The following is a 12,682-nucleotide window of genomic DNA, read 5'->3' on the forward strand; positions in this document are numbered from 1 at the left end:
CTGCCCCTCTGTGCCAGGTGCACCAGGTGTGGGTGGACTGGTTCAGCACAGCAGGATCCAAGTGTGGAGGGGCTTAGTGTGGGGGGAACCAGGTGTGGGGTGAGAGGTTTCTGTGCAGGGCAATCTAGGTACGGGCAGCTCAGTGGGAGATCTGGATGCACAGGGACTTGCTGGGGGGTTCTGGGTGCAGGGGCAATGGGATTCTGCAGTGGATCCAGGTGAAGATGGTTGGGACTCAGCAAGGAGGCTCTGGGTGTGGGAGATGGGGCTTTATGGGGGGGTCTGGGTGTGGGAGCTCAGTGTGGGGGTCCTGGTGCTGGGGAAGTAGGGCTTGATGGGGTGAGGGTCCAGGTGCAGCTGATTAGGGATCAGTGGGGTGGGGGTCTGAGTGGGGGGGGGGCTCGTTGGAGGAGTGCAGGTGTACGGGGTAGGGCTTGTCAGGGTGAGGGTTTAATGGTCCTGCTTAATGGGGGAGCCCCCGCTGCTGCCGATGCGATGCTGCATGCCGGGCTCCTGCTTCCCCCTACGATTCCCCTATCCCCTTTTCTTCTCCACCCCTCTCCCCTCCCCCCCACATTCCCCTCCCCCTGCCCTATTCCACCCCGCTCCCTTTCCCACCGCTTCTTCCCCCACATCTCCTCTTCCCTCATTTCCCCACCTCCCCCTTTTCCAGCCCCACCACTGGCACTCACTGTTGCACAGAAAACAGAGAGGCTGCCAGCACGCAGAAGGGGAGAACGACTGGCACTAGGACCCAGGGGGCAGTGTTCAGCTGTAGACTCAGCAGAGCCCAGACATAGCTTCCTTCAGCTGGGCAGCTCTGCGCTTGCAGAGATGGGGGGACAGGGAGCAGTGGTAAGTTACCCTGTGTGCCTCCCCAGGCCTCACCTCTGTTTGTGGGGAGCAATCCCCCACCAAAACCTGTGTCCATGGTCATACTCTCCGCCCCCCAGTGTGGCTTCCCTTTGCTTGTCTGCTATTTTCTGCATGGAAGCACAGGAATTCTGCGGGAGGGCTGTTTTCTGCGGGTGTGCAGTCACACATAATCCCCCCAGAAGTAACAGACATGTACAGTAAGGATCTGACTGGTAAATTTTAATTGTTACCAGAATAGAATTAGCTTTTGTTGACTGTTCATTGTCAAATATTATTAGTATTGAGAAATAACAGTACTCACACTTAACACTTAACTATTTGTGGTAATCCCTAGTTGTGCACTATGAGATGTATCATAGAATATCAGGGTTGGAAGAGACCTCAGGAGGTCATCTAGTCCAACCCCCTGCTCAAAGCAGGACCAATCCCCAATTTTTGCCCCAGATCCCAAATGGCCCCCTCAAGGATTGAACTCACAATCCTGGGTTTAGCAGGCCAATGCTCAAACCACTGAGCTATCCCTCCCCTGCAATGTATAGGGAATCATAGAGGAAAAAAAATAAATTCTAGGGCTGTTATCTATTTAAGGCAAAATTGGTAAGTTTTTAAGAGTGACCAGTGCACAGTAGTCATTTTATTTCAGTGATAAATGTGTAAACTGATTGGCACCTGGCTGAGTGAAAAGTTGTTATAAGAAATATCCCTGCATTTTGCCAAATAGGAACTGGTGAAGCACACCACTGACCCAACTGAGAAGGAAAATCTGAAGTTGGCACTTGATGCAATGAAGGTAAGTGTGCCATGGCAGGGAGATGTTTACATCTTCACTGCCAGTTAAAATGGTTGGGGCCTTTTTCAGAACACACGGGCATGCAGAAGTGAAGTTTACAGTATATTTGCTGCTGAAGGAGGTCCTGCAATTCACAATAGATCTAGCAAATATTTGTTAACTAGCCACAAACTCTCGTATAAGGAGGCTAGATCAAGGATATTGCTACAGGCTTTTTTAGTAACTTAGCCAATAGGTTTTATATGGTATGGAGTAGAGCTGACTGGCTTCTATTTATCTGTAATATCCTAATTTTTACATTCTGTCCCGTAGTTCTCAGCCTGCTAACCATTTGGAAAAAAATTTGCCTTTCTCAGTTTTACTAGTCCTTTACAAAATGGGTAAAACTTCCATTACTGCAGATCACCTCAAATTTTGGTTAACAGTTTCCCAATAAGGTAAACACAGTTCTCTTTCCTCACAACTTGTGTCCTAGTAATGTCTTTGTTGCCTTAGGCTAGAAGGCATTAATATCTCTCCTAGTGACCGTTACTCCACATGCTACTGCAAATGACACAAGCAAGTGCTTTTTAAAATAGCAGTATCTCATTACATGTTTGGTGCTGTATCCCTCGGCAGTCTGCAATTCCCTCTGCAACTAGCAGTACTCTTAGTTTCCTTTTTTTCTGATGCTGTGCACGGAGTTCAGTTATTGTTTTCGTTATATTTTCCCACTCTATCCTTTTCCTGGTTAATATGTTAGAAAATTGTTCCATTTAGCACATATTTCCTAAAAAATGTTTGCTCCTAGATATTACAGATTATATACCACTGAGGACATACAAATGAGGATAAACACCTGATTTGAATAGAGAAAGATAAGTGGCAAATTTACCAGCACATTCAATGCACAAATATAGAAGATATACTGGTCCACGGCTTAAGATCATACCTAAACTTTTTCCAGATCCCAACACTATATGTGAAAAAGATTCATTTTCCAGAGTCAGTCAGGCCCATTATTGTGCATGGGACCTAAGAATTATGCTGGCTGTTGGCATGCTATTATATACCTTCTATTTTGCTATTCAGACATTACTGCCCTCTCACTGTATGCCTCGGTCTTGAAGTTGTAGATATTTGGACATCCTACTAAACCTATCCAGGATTACTGCATATAGGAGCAATTAGAGCCTCGACTTGGTTACATCTTTTACGCAGGCCTTGTTGTCTTCAGATCTCTGAAATCATGTGCAAATATCAAGACTGAAGGAGATATCCCATTCCCTGACTGAAAGAAGCACTCCACCAGGCTGGAGCAAACCACCTTTAACTTAAACGCTGGTTCCTGTAGGTGGAGATGACATTCCTGATTTCACTATTAATTTTTTTTTAGCCCAGCTGATACCAGTGCTTCTTTGTCCTTGGCTGATTTGGGGTAGGTCGCTCTCAGTCTCTCCTATTGGAGCTCTTCCACTTTGGATAAATAATTAAATATTTACTGGAGCACAGCCATGAACCTGAGTCTCCCATAACCTAGGTGGTTTCCTGAACCATTGGGCTGTTGGCCATTCCGGGAGTCTTTTTTTTCTTTTGTCAAAAAATTTCAAAGATCTAGATTTCCTCTACGCAGAATGTGAATATTTTTTGAATTCTCAAAATTTTAACAGGATGAGAATATCGTTTTCTGCCCAGCTTTAATAGACAGTTTTTTTAAAGCTTGCATACTTAGGTGTGTATATCAGCAACTTCTGAACACTTAAAATAACTTTTAAAAAGTCTTATTGTGCAGATTAGGCAAAATAAGGAAGATAAATACAGTTGCTTAAAATAATGTATTGGAATTTTTCTGACTGAAATATTCCCCCCTCCTTTTTTTTATGCTTTAGGACTTGGCTCAATATGTAAATGAAGTGAAGAGAGATAATGAATCCCTCCGTGAAATTAAACAGTTTCAGTTATCAATAGAGAATTTGGTATGTGATAGGCTATATTTACACCCTTGTTTATTCCAGCTTTTCACCATTGTTCTACTTTACTGATATCTACTGCTCCCTATCATCTTATATAATGCTAGAAACCTGGGTAAAATTCAGGTATGTGTATGTGGTGTTCTTTTGGCTGGCCTGGAATGATATCTGTATACAGTGACTTCCTCTCCATTTCCTTAGATCAGTGGTTCCCAAACTTGTTCTGCCGCTTGTGCAGGGAAAGCCCCTGGCGGGCCACGCTGGTTTGTTTACCTACCGCGTCCACAGGTTCATCCGATCGCGGCTCCCTGTGGTCGCAGTTCGCTGCTCCAGGCCAATGGGAGCTTCTGGAAGCAGTGGCCAGTATGTCTCTTGACCCATGCCGCTTCCAGCAACTCCCTTTCCCTGCACAAGCAGCGGAACAAGTTTGGGAACCACTGCCTTAGATGCATGCAGCTAAATCAGTTTTGTTGCACGATGCCCCAGCTCCCTTGGTGGGTGGAATAAAAGGAGTTTATTTATGCCTTATCATCCTTAGTAGGACCAAAAGGTGCCAAGTTCTTTTTGACTCTTGGAGAATCTTGCTTTGTAGTATAATGACCAACTGACACTTGAATGTCAGATATTATCTTAACTCTTCTGCTGGCATATATGTTAAATAATGAATTTATTTCCTTTTTTTGTTTTTAGAACCATTCTCTCTTAATGTATGGAAGACCACAAGGTGATGGTGAAATAAGGATAACTACATTAGACAAACGTGCAAGGCAAGACAGGTGAGAATATAGATACAGTACTTGAGTTGCTAAAGTCAGAATTGGTATTAGATAAATGCTTGTAAAATACAGCATGGCATCTGCCTGTGAAATTTGGTGTCAGCTCAGGAATTCTTCTGCATACATCCTCCTTTCATTGTACACACATAGCTCCTATTAATATTAATGTCAAGGAAGTAAATTTTCAAAGTGGTTCAAGAGAAGTTAGCCATTACATTAATATCTAAATCCCTATGCACCTCTTGCAAAAGTACTTTAAGTGGTTCATGTTTTGTTACCCAATAGTTTAATTGCTAAGTTTCAAAATCATAAGTGCTCCGTGCAATGTTTTTATATAATAGTGTATTATTTTAAAAGGATTAGTGAATTGGCATACAGACAAGTTTTTTAACCCTTTATATATTATGTTTTCATAGGCATATCTTCTTATTTGATTTAGCTGTAATTGTGTGCAAACGGCGAGGTGATAATTATGAAATGAAGGAAATAATAGATCTTCAAAAGTACAAAATCACAAATAATCCCACCACTGATAAAGAAACTAAAAAGGTAAATGTTTATAATACTACTACATACAAAATATACGCCACTATTAAATATTTGAGATCCATAGACCTTGAGTATATGAAATATTCTGTAACCACACTTCAGCGATTTGTGTATTTTTTTTTAAATGTCAAAGCCATATAGTATCAAAAACACACTGGACATTGTGGTTTAAAGTAGATGACTATTAAAGGGCTTCAACTATGTTAATTTCTGATGTAATGAAGAGATATGAATGAGCCATTATTAAACTGAACAGAGCTGCAAAATGGTATGACTTCCATTTTTCCGAACTCAGGGTTGGTGTTATACGATGAATATAAAAATATTGTCTTCTTTCTGTCTGAATATTAAATTGTTAATCAGTGAATTGCCATACCTTTCACACAGTGGTCTTATGGCTTCTACCTCATCCACATACAAGGACAAAATGGTTTGGAATTTTATTGCAAAACTAAAGATTTGAAGAAAAAGTGGCTTGAGCAGTTTGAAATGGCATTGTAAGTATATATTTTTCTGTTATGTAAACATTTCCTTAACCAATGCTTTAATATGCATTTTAAATTATAACAATAATTCTGCACACACCAGGATACTCTTTTATCTGCATTTTTGAAAACAGAACTCATAGCTGACATCTACAATGTAAGAGTATTCCTCTGAAACACTTCTAGGAAAAGATAGAGGGCACTCTAAGCTATGTGTTGCTTTCCAGCATAGCTGGTAAGATTGTTTTACTAATACAGTCTGAAACACCTAGGGAAAATATTAATTGTTTTAGCAATAAATATTTAACATAATGGTGACTGATTTTTCCATCTTTATTTCTTGGTACATTGAAATACATTTTAAGAGATATGGGGATGTTGGCTTTTTTCCTAGTGGCTTTAAACTAATTTATTATGTAGCATTTGGATCAGGTTGCTTGGTTTATTAAGTTTGATTTCCATTGCTTGACATCGTGTGTGTGTGTGTGTGTTTTTTTCTAATGTAAAAAAATAGCATGAATGTGTTAGACTTCTCAGAAAGTAATATGTCAGAATATAGCACTGCAGATTACATTATAGTTATGTGCTTTCAGCTTTATTTTTATTTCCGATTCTGTTGGAAAAACAAACATGGGTATTGATACTGAAAGTATTCTGATTAAATTTAAAACACAGGAACAAATAAATCAGGTGGAAAAGAGACAGTCACTGCGTTATTTTTTTTTTTTTTTAAAAGAGGAGGGTGCAGAGGAATATTCCCATCTAAGAGTGGTGAAATTAAAGACAGGTTATCACTTATATGAATTTTTGGTTGAATGAAATGGATGTCGTTAGCTGCACTCCATTGAAACACACTTACAACCTTAATTCCTGTTAAATATATTTTTTGTTTAATATTTTCCCTTTTTTCTTTTAATGAGAGCCAAGAGTTTAAATTGGGGTAGCATAGAAGGTATGCAGGAAGAGAGCCTTACTCTGCCATATGTTCTGAGTCCCACCAAATATGGTTTCCCTTCCTGCTGACATTATCAAATCCGTAGGAGTATATCTGCTAGTGGGAGTTGTTCCTGGGTGTGATAGGTGGGGAGCGGAGAGGCTTTTAATCGGCCAACTACATTGAAAACTAAGCTCTGGGGCCATGTCTCTCTGGTTCCCTGCATATACCTCCTATGCTGTCATTGTTGATACTTTTATTGTTATCTAAATATAAAGAAATATCCCTATTAAAAGCCCCCAACATCCTAATTAATTAGACTTATAATTGAAAATAATGCCCACCCTGCCATAATTATACAAATAATGGTTAGCTCAGCCGGCTAATAAATCAAAGCAGTAAAACAGCCTCCCCCACACACATCCATCCTGAGGAACATACCTACAGCCTTGTCCCAGAACTTTTCCTGGTTCCCTGCATGCCTTTTTCCTGTCCCCTCTCCCTGTTCCCTTTCTCTGTGCTATTGGGATTCCCTGCACCCTCTTCATCCTATTTCTACCAGTGTCCTCCCCCAAAACCATATGTCCCTCCTTTTGCCTGCCACAGAGGCACCCTGCTGTGGGTACCCGCATGGCCTCACAGTATGCCAACATTTTTATGGCTGATTTAGGGGATGAGACCCGAGGAGGCATTGTTCTAACGCCCCCTATTCTACTTGTGCTACATTGATGACATCTTCATCATCTGGACCCATGGAAAGGAGGGCCTTGAGGAATTCCACCAGGATTTCAACAATTTCCACCCGACCATCAATCTCAGTCCACACAAGAGATCCACTTCCTAGACACTACAGTGCAAATAAGCGATGGTCATATAAACACCACCCTATACCGGAAACCCACTGACTGCTATACTTACCCACATGCCTCCAGCTTTCATCCAGACCACATCACATGATCCATTGTCTACAGCCAAGCTCTAAGATACAACCGCATTTGTTTCAGTCCCTCAGACAGAGACAAACACCTATAGGATCTCTATCAAGCGTTCTTAAAACTACAATACCCACCTGCTGAAGTGAAGAAACAGATTGACAGAGCCAGAAGGGTACCCAGAAGTCATCTACTACAGGACAGGCCCAACTAAGAAAGTAACAGAAAGCCACTAGCCATCAACTACAGCCCCCAACTAAAACGACTCCAGCGCATCTTCAAGGATCTACAAACTATCCTGAAGGACGATTCCTCACTCTCACAGACCTTGGGAGACAGTCCGGTCCTTGCTTACAGCCAGCCCCCCAACCTGAAGCAAATACTCACCAGCAACCACACACCACACAACAAAAACACTAACACAGGAACCAAACCCTACAACAAACCCTGGTGCCAACTCTGTCCGCATATCTATTCAAGGGACACCATCATAGGACCTAACCACATCAGCCACACCATCAGGGGCTCGTTCATCTGCACATCTACCAGTGTGATATATGCCATCATGTGCCAGAAATGCCCCTCTGCCATGTACATTGGCCAGAACGGACAGTCTCTACACAAAAGAATAAATGGACACAAATCTAACATCAAGAATTATAACATTCAAAAACCAGTAGGAGAACACTTCAATCTCCCTGGACACTCAATAACAGACTTAAAAGTGGCAATTCTTCAATGAAAAAACTTCAAAAACAGACTCCAGTGAGAAACTGCAGAACTGGAATTAATTTGAAAACTGGATATCATCAAATTAGGCCTGAATAAAGACTGGGAATGGATGGGTCACTACAAAAACTAATTTTTCCCCCTGCTGATACTCGTATCTTCTTGTCAACTGTTTGAAATGGACCACCTTGGTTACATTGAACTTATTAGCACTACAAAAGTGATTTTTCCTCCCTTCTTGTCAACTGTTGAAATTAGCCCACTTCTGCCTTAATTGAATTGGCTCGTTAGCACTGACCCCCCACTTGGTAAGGCAACTCCAGTCTTTTCATATGCTGTGTATTTATACCTCTCTACTGTATCTTCCACTCCATGCATCTGATGAAGTGGGTTTTAGCCCACTTAAGCTTATGCCCAAATAAATTTTGTTAGTCTGTAAGGTGCCACAAGGACTCCCCGTTGTTTTTCCTGCTGATACTGGGAAACAGGTTCCATGCCGCATTTTCCTGTGACCCTCCCTCCCATCCCATCCCCAGACCTTCATCCCCAATCTGTGTTTTTTATGCTCCCTTTCTCTCCCTTACCTCTTCCCAAATTTCTTTGCAGCCATGTTAATCCTGATCTCCAGCACCCTCATATTGTGATTCAACTAAAGATAACAATGACTGCACTTTAAATGCCAGTGTATTTGATGCTGTGCATGGACTTCTTTAATTTTGGCCAGTGTTTGCATGAAAGTTTTGGTGTTTTCATATCTTCAAATTATCCTGTTTCTCTCTCTGTGTATGATGAGCTAATGCAATCACACTTACCGTACTTATAAAAATGGTAGGTGTCAGCTAAGGCATAGCGCTACTCATAATAGTGCTTTGGGAAAGGTAATTTATTGTTCCTGATTATCATAAATGATCAGAACACAGGGCTTGGAAGTTCAATGAGTTAATACAATAATTTTTCACCTGGGTTCACTTCTGGCCTAGGTCACCAGTGAAAATGAGATTTGTTGGTCTCAGCCTGGTCCCTTATGGATATTTGTCCACCTCATAAACCCACAACACAATTTAACATGATTGGCAGTCGTAATCTAGAGCAACACAGGGCTGGAATAGTAGGGTTACTGCAGGTCAGGGCTGAGTTGTATTAGCAGAACTGAATTGTAACCTTGCATAGTGACATTCTTTGCTCTAGCCAGTATTATTGCTTCCTTATTTGTATAACCACTAAAACTCACTAGATTTAAAAACTTGCAGCATTTAATCAATTTTGAAATCTCATACCTTTTTATTTTTTTGTTATTTGTGGGTTTTGGCTTTATAGAATATCTCCCAAAAGTGGCACTCCCTTGATTTCCCGCTCCCATGAGTTACCTCAGCATGTAGTGTGCTAATGAGATTATAAATGCTGAAGCATGGAGTCTGCCTTTGGGAATAAACCAGGGGTTCTCAAACTGGGGATTTTGACCCCTCAAGGGGTCATGAGGTTATTACATGGAGGGGGGGGTCGCGAGCTGTCAGCCTCCACCCCAAGCCTCACTTCACCTCCAGCATTTATAACGGTGTTAAATATATAAAAACGCATTTTTAATTTATAAGGGGGTCGCACTCAGAGGCTTTCTGTGTGAAAGGGTCACAAGTACAAAAGTTTGAAAACCCCTGAAATAAACTAACCCCATTGTTTTTCCATATTGTATGGTGAGTCTGTTTTTTCAGTTGTATTTCCTACTCTATAAGGTGTCTATTAAAGTATAATTCTGTTCTGAAAAATTACTGTGGTAAAATGAATCCGATGAAGTGAGCTGTAGCTCACAAAAGCTCATGCTCAAATAAATTGGTTAGTCTCTAAGGTGCCACAAGTACTCCTTTTCTTTTTGTGGTAAAATGACAGTTTCTTCAGCACATTCAGAATTGTAATTGCTGACTTAACAGGCAAAACATAACTACGTATTTAGCACTTTTGTTAGGACTGCAAAATCAACACAGCTGAAAAGGAATGAGCTGGATTCTTTCCTGTGCATCAGAAATAGGATTTTACTATGTTCCACTCAGTTATATCTATGCAAACCCACTGCTGTCTGAGAAGCTTCCTGAATGAAGCTAGGGCTGCCCAGGTGTTACTAAAGAACCTAATTTGTGAGCAAATTCAGATCTCATTTACATCAGTTTAAATTAAGAATAGGGCCCAGTCTACGCTAGAAAAGTTTTACTGATATAACTGTCCATTCAGGGTGTGGTTTAAAAAAAAAACCTAAAATATTTATTTTTAGCATAGAGGCAGAGGTACTAACACAAAAGGTCCCTTATATTGGTATACCTTATTTTGCTTCCCAAGTCAGAATAACCTATATTGGAATAAGCACATTCAGTATACTTAGGGCTTGTCAATAGAAAGTTTATGAAGTGTCAGTAGAATTAATCCTGATCTATACTGGTGTAACTGAGATCAGAATTTGGCCCTTGATGTGCAGAGCCTGACATTACTCATGAAATATGTAATGGAAAGAACCCAACTTGTCTCTCAGAAACCTAGGCTGAGTTTGCAAGACTGGAAGAAAATGAGCGGATGATCTGGAAAAGATTGGGAAAAAATAAACATGAAACCCCGCATGGTCACTTTTCAGATTAGAACAGCTCTTTACGTAGAAAATTGGGAATACTTTTTATCTCCATGAAGATAGTCCAAACTCTAGGCCTGATCTACGGTAATATGACAGGTCATCTTGTGGTGGGGGAAGCTTGAGAGCAATGGGTACTGCTACAAGAAGATACAAAATACATTTAAGATATTTTTAACTATTTCCATTTATGTGGCAGTTCTCCTGTCACTGTGTCTGTATTTGTTGTTAATCTGAGACTATTATTTTGCTTAGAAAAATGGCTAAAATCTGTGCACCTAAACTTTTATTACCACTAAGAATTTCCTAAGGATTTTTCATAAGAGAGCTAGTACATATGCTGTACATCCTCAGTGACATGATAAACTGCAACACCTCAGCACTAAATTTGATGCTGTTGACCTATTCACACTAATCTCCAAAATTGAGGCTGACTCAATTGGCCTTGAATCTAATGTATTGTGTACAACCTTTCAAAATTGTCAGTTAGTTCAGGGTGCTGGATCTTCTTGGCAGCATTAGAAGGAAGTGGGCAACTAGGGCAACACACTAAAAATCACAATTGGTCTCCTAAAGCTGGAACTTTTGTTAGACTAACATGCATGATGAGTTTGTGAGTGTGTTCCACATGAATAAATGTAACTGGCAAAGAGTAGTCCAATGTTGTCAAGGTTCCTTCCCCACTCTGAACTCTAAGGTACAGATGTGAGGACCTGCATGAAAGACCCCCTAAGCTTATTCTTACCAGCTTAGATTAAAAACTTCCTCGAGGTACAAACTTTGCCTTGTCCTTGAACCCTATGCTGCCACCACCAAGCGTGTTAAAGAACAGGGAAAGAGCCCACTTGGAGATGTCTTCCCCACAAAATATCCCCCCAAGCCCTACACCCCCTTTCCTGGGGAAGGCTTGATTAAAAATCCTCACCAGTTTGTCCAGGTGAACACAGACCCAAACCCTTGGATCTTAAGAACAATGAAAAAGCAATCAGGTTCTTAAAAGAAGAATTTGAATTAAAGAAAAAGTAAAACAATCACCTCTGTAAAAATCAGGATGGTAAATACTTTACAGGGTAATCAGATTCAAAGCATAGAGAATCCCTCTAGGCAAAACCTTAAGTTACAAAAAGACACAAAAACAGGAATATATATTCCATTCAGCACAGCTATTTTATCAGCCATTAAACAAAAGAAATCTAACACATTTCTAGCTAGATTACTTCCAATGAAGTGAGCTGTAGCTCACGAAAGCTTATGTCAAATAAATTTGTTAGTCTCTAAGGTGCCACAAGTACTCCTTTTCTTTTAACTTTTTACAGGAGTTCTGAGCTGCATTCCTGATCTGTTCCTGGCAAAAGCATCACACAGACAGACAGACCCTCCCCCCCCCCTCCAGCTTTGAAAGTATCTTGTCTCCTCATTGGTCATTTTGGTCAGGTGCCAGTGAGGTTATCTTAGCTTCTTAACCCTTTACAGGTGAAAGGGTTTTGCCTCTGGCCAGGAGGAATTTTACAGCACTGTGGACAGAAAGGTGGTTACCCTTGCCTTTATATTTATGACAGATCTGCTTTTAACAGTAGCTTGTCCATTTTGAGGGGATATGGGTTCTCTCTATATATCTGCTTAACTCTCATTGATATTAATGGGAATTGTGCATGCATAAGGGGAGAACAAAACCATATGTTGTGTGATGAGTTCTCCCCGGGGTGCCACCTGGAATTGGGGTACCACTGAGCCCTCTGACCCACGAGCTTGGGCTCCCTCTCACTATCCTGCTGTGACAAGCTGCAGACATGCTCTCGGTCTTACACTTCTTCCAACATTACCACAGGTAAGGACACACCCAGCTGCAGTTACATGCAGGCTCTTTGACTAGCCGCTGCATGAACCAACAATAGAAAGGCTAAAGCTCAGGTAAGTGTCAGCTCCCCAGGCACCTCCCCCAGGCCCCGGAGCATAAACCCAAAATTATGCCATCTTGTGGTGCACAGGGAACAGTACAGCGTAAACTCAAAAAGTCTTCCCTGCACCCTGCCCCATGTGGAGAGGAATGT

The 12,682-nt window shown here is 41.2% G+C and overlaps 1 protein-coding gene across 1 annotated transcript in view; it reads left to right on the forward strand.

Annotated features, from left to right (window-relative positions):
- The window catches only part of VAV3 (vav guanine nucleotide exchange factor 3), a 248,303-nt gene that overhangs the window by 127,927 nt on the left and 107,694 nt on the right, over window positions 1-12,682 (forward strand). Inside the window, exons 11-15 of the mRNA XM_084637324.1 lie at window positions 1,598-1,666; window positions 3,535-3,621; window positions 4,306-4,391; window positions 4,808-4,940; window positions 5,328-5,437. Coding sequence (XP_084493450.1) covers window positions 1,598-1,666; window positions 3,535-3,621; window positions 4,306-4,391; window positions 4,808-4,940; window positions 5,328-5,437 — 485 coding nt within the window. The remainder of the gene's footprint in view (window positions 1-1,597; window positions 1,667-3,534; window positions 3,622-4,305; window positions 4,392-4,807; window positions 4,941-5,327; window positions 5,438-12,682) is intronic.

This window comes from Lepidochelys olivacea, assembly GCF_965140295.1.
Source record: "Lepidochelys olivacea isolate rLepOli2 genome assembly, chromosome: 8".
Taxonomy (NCBI): Eukaryota; Metazoa; Chordata; order Testudines; family Cheloniidae; genus Lepidochelys; species Lepidochelys olivacea.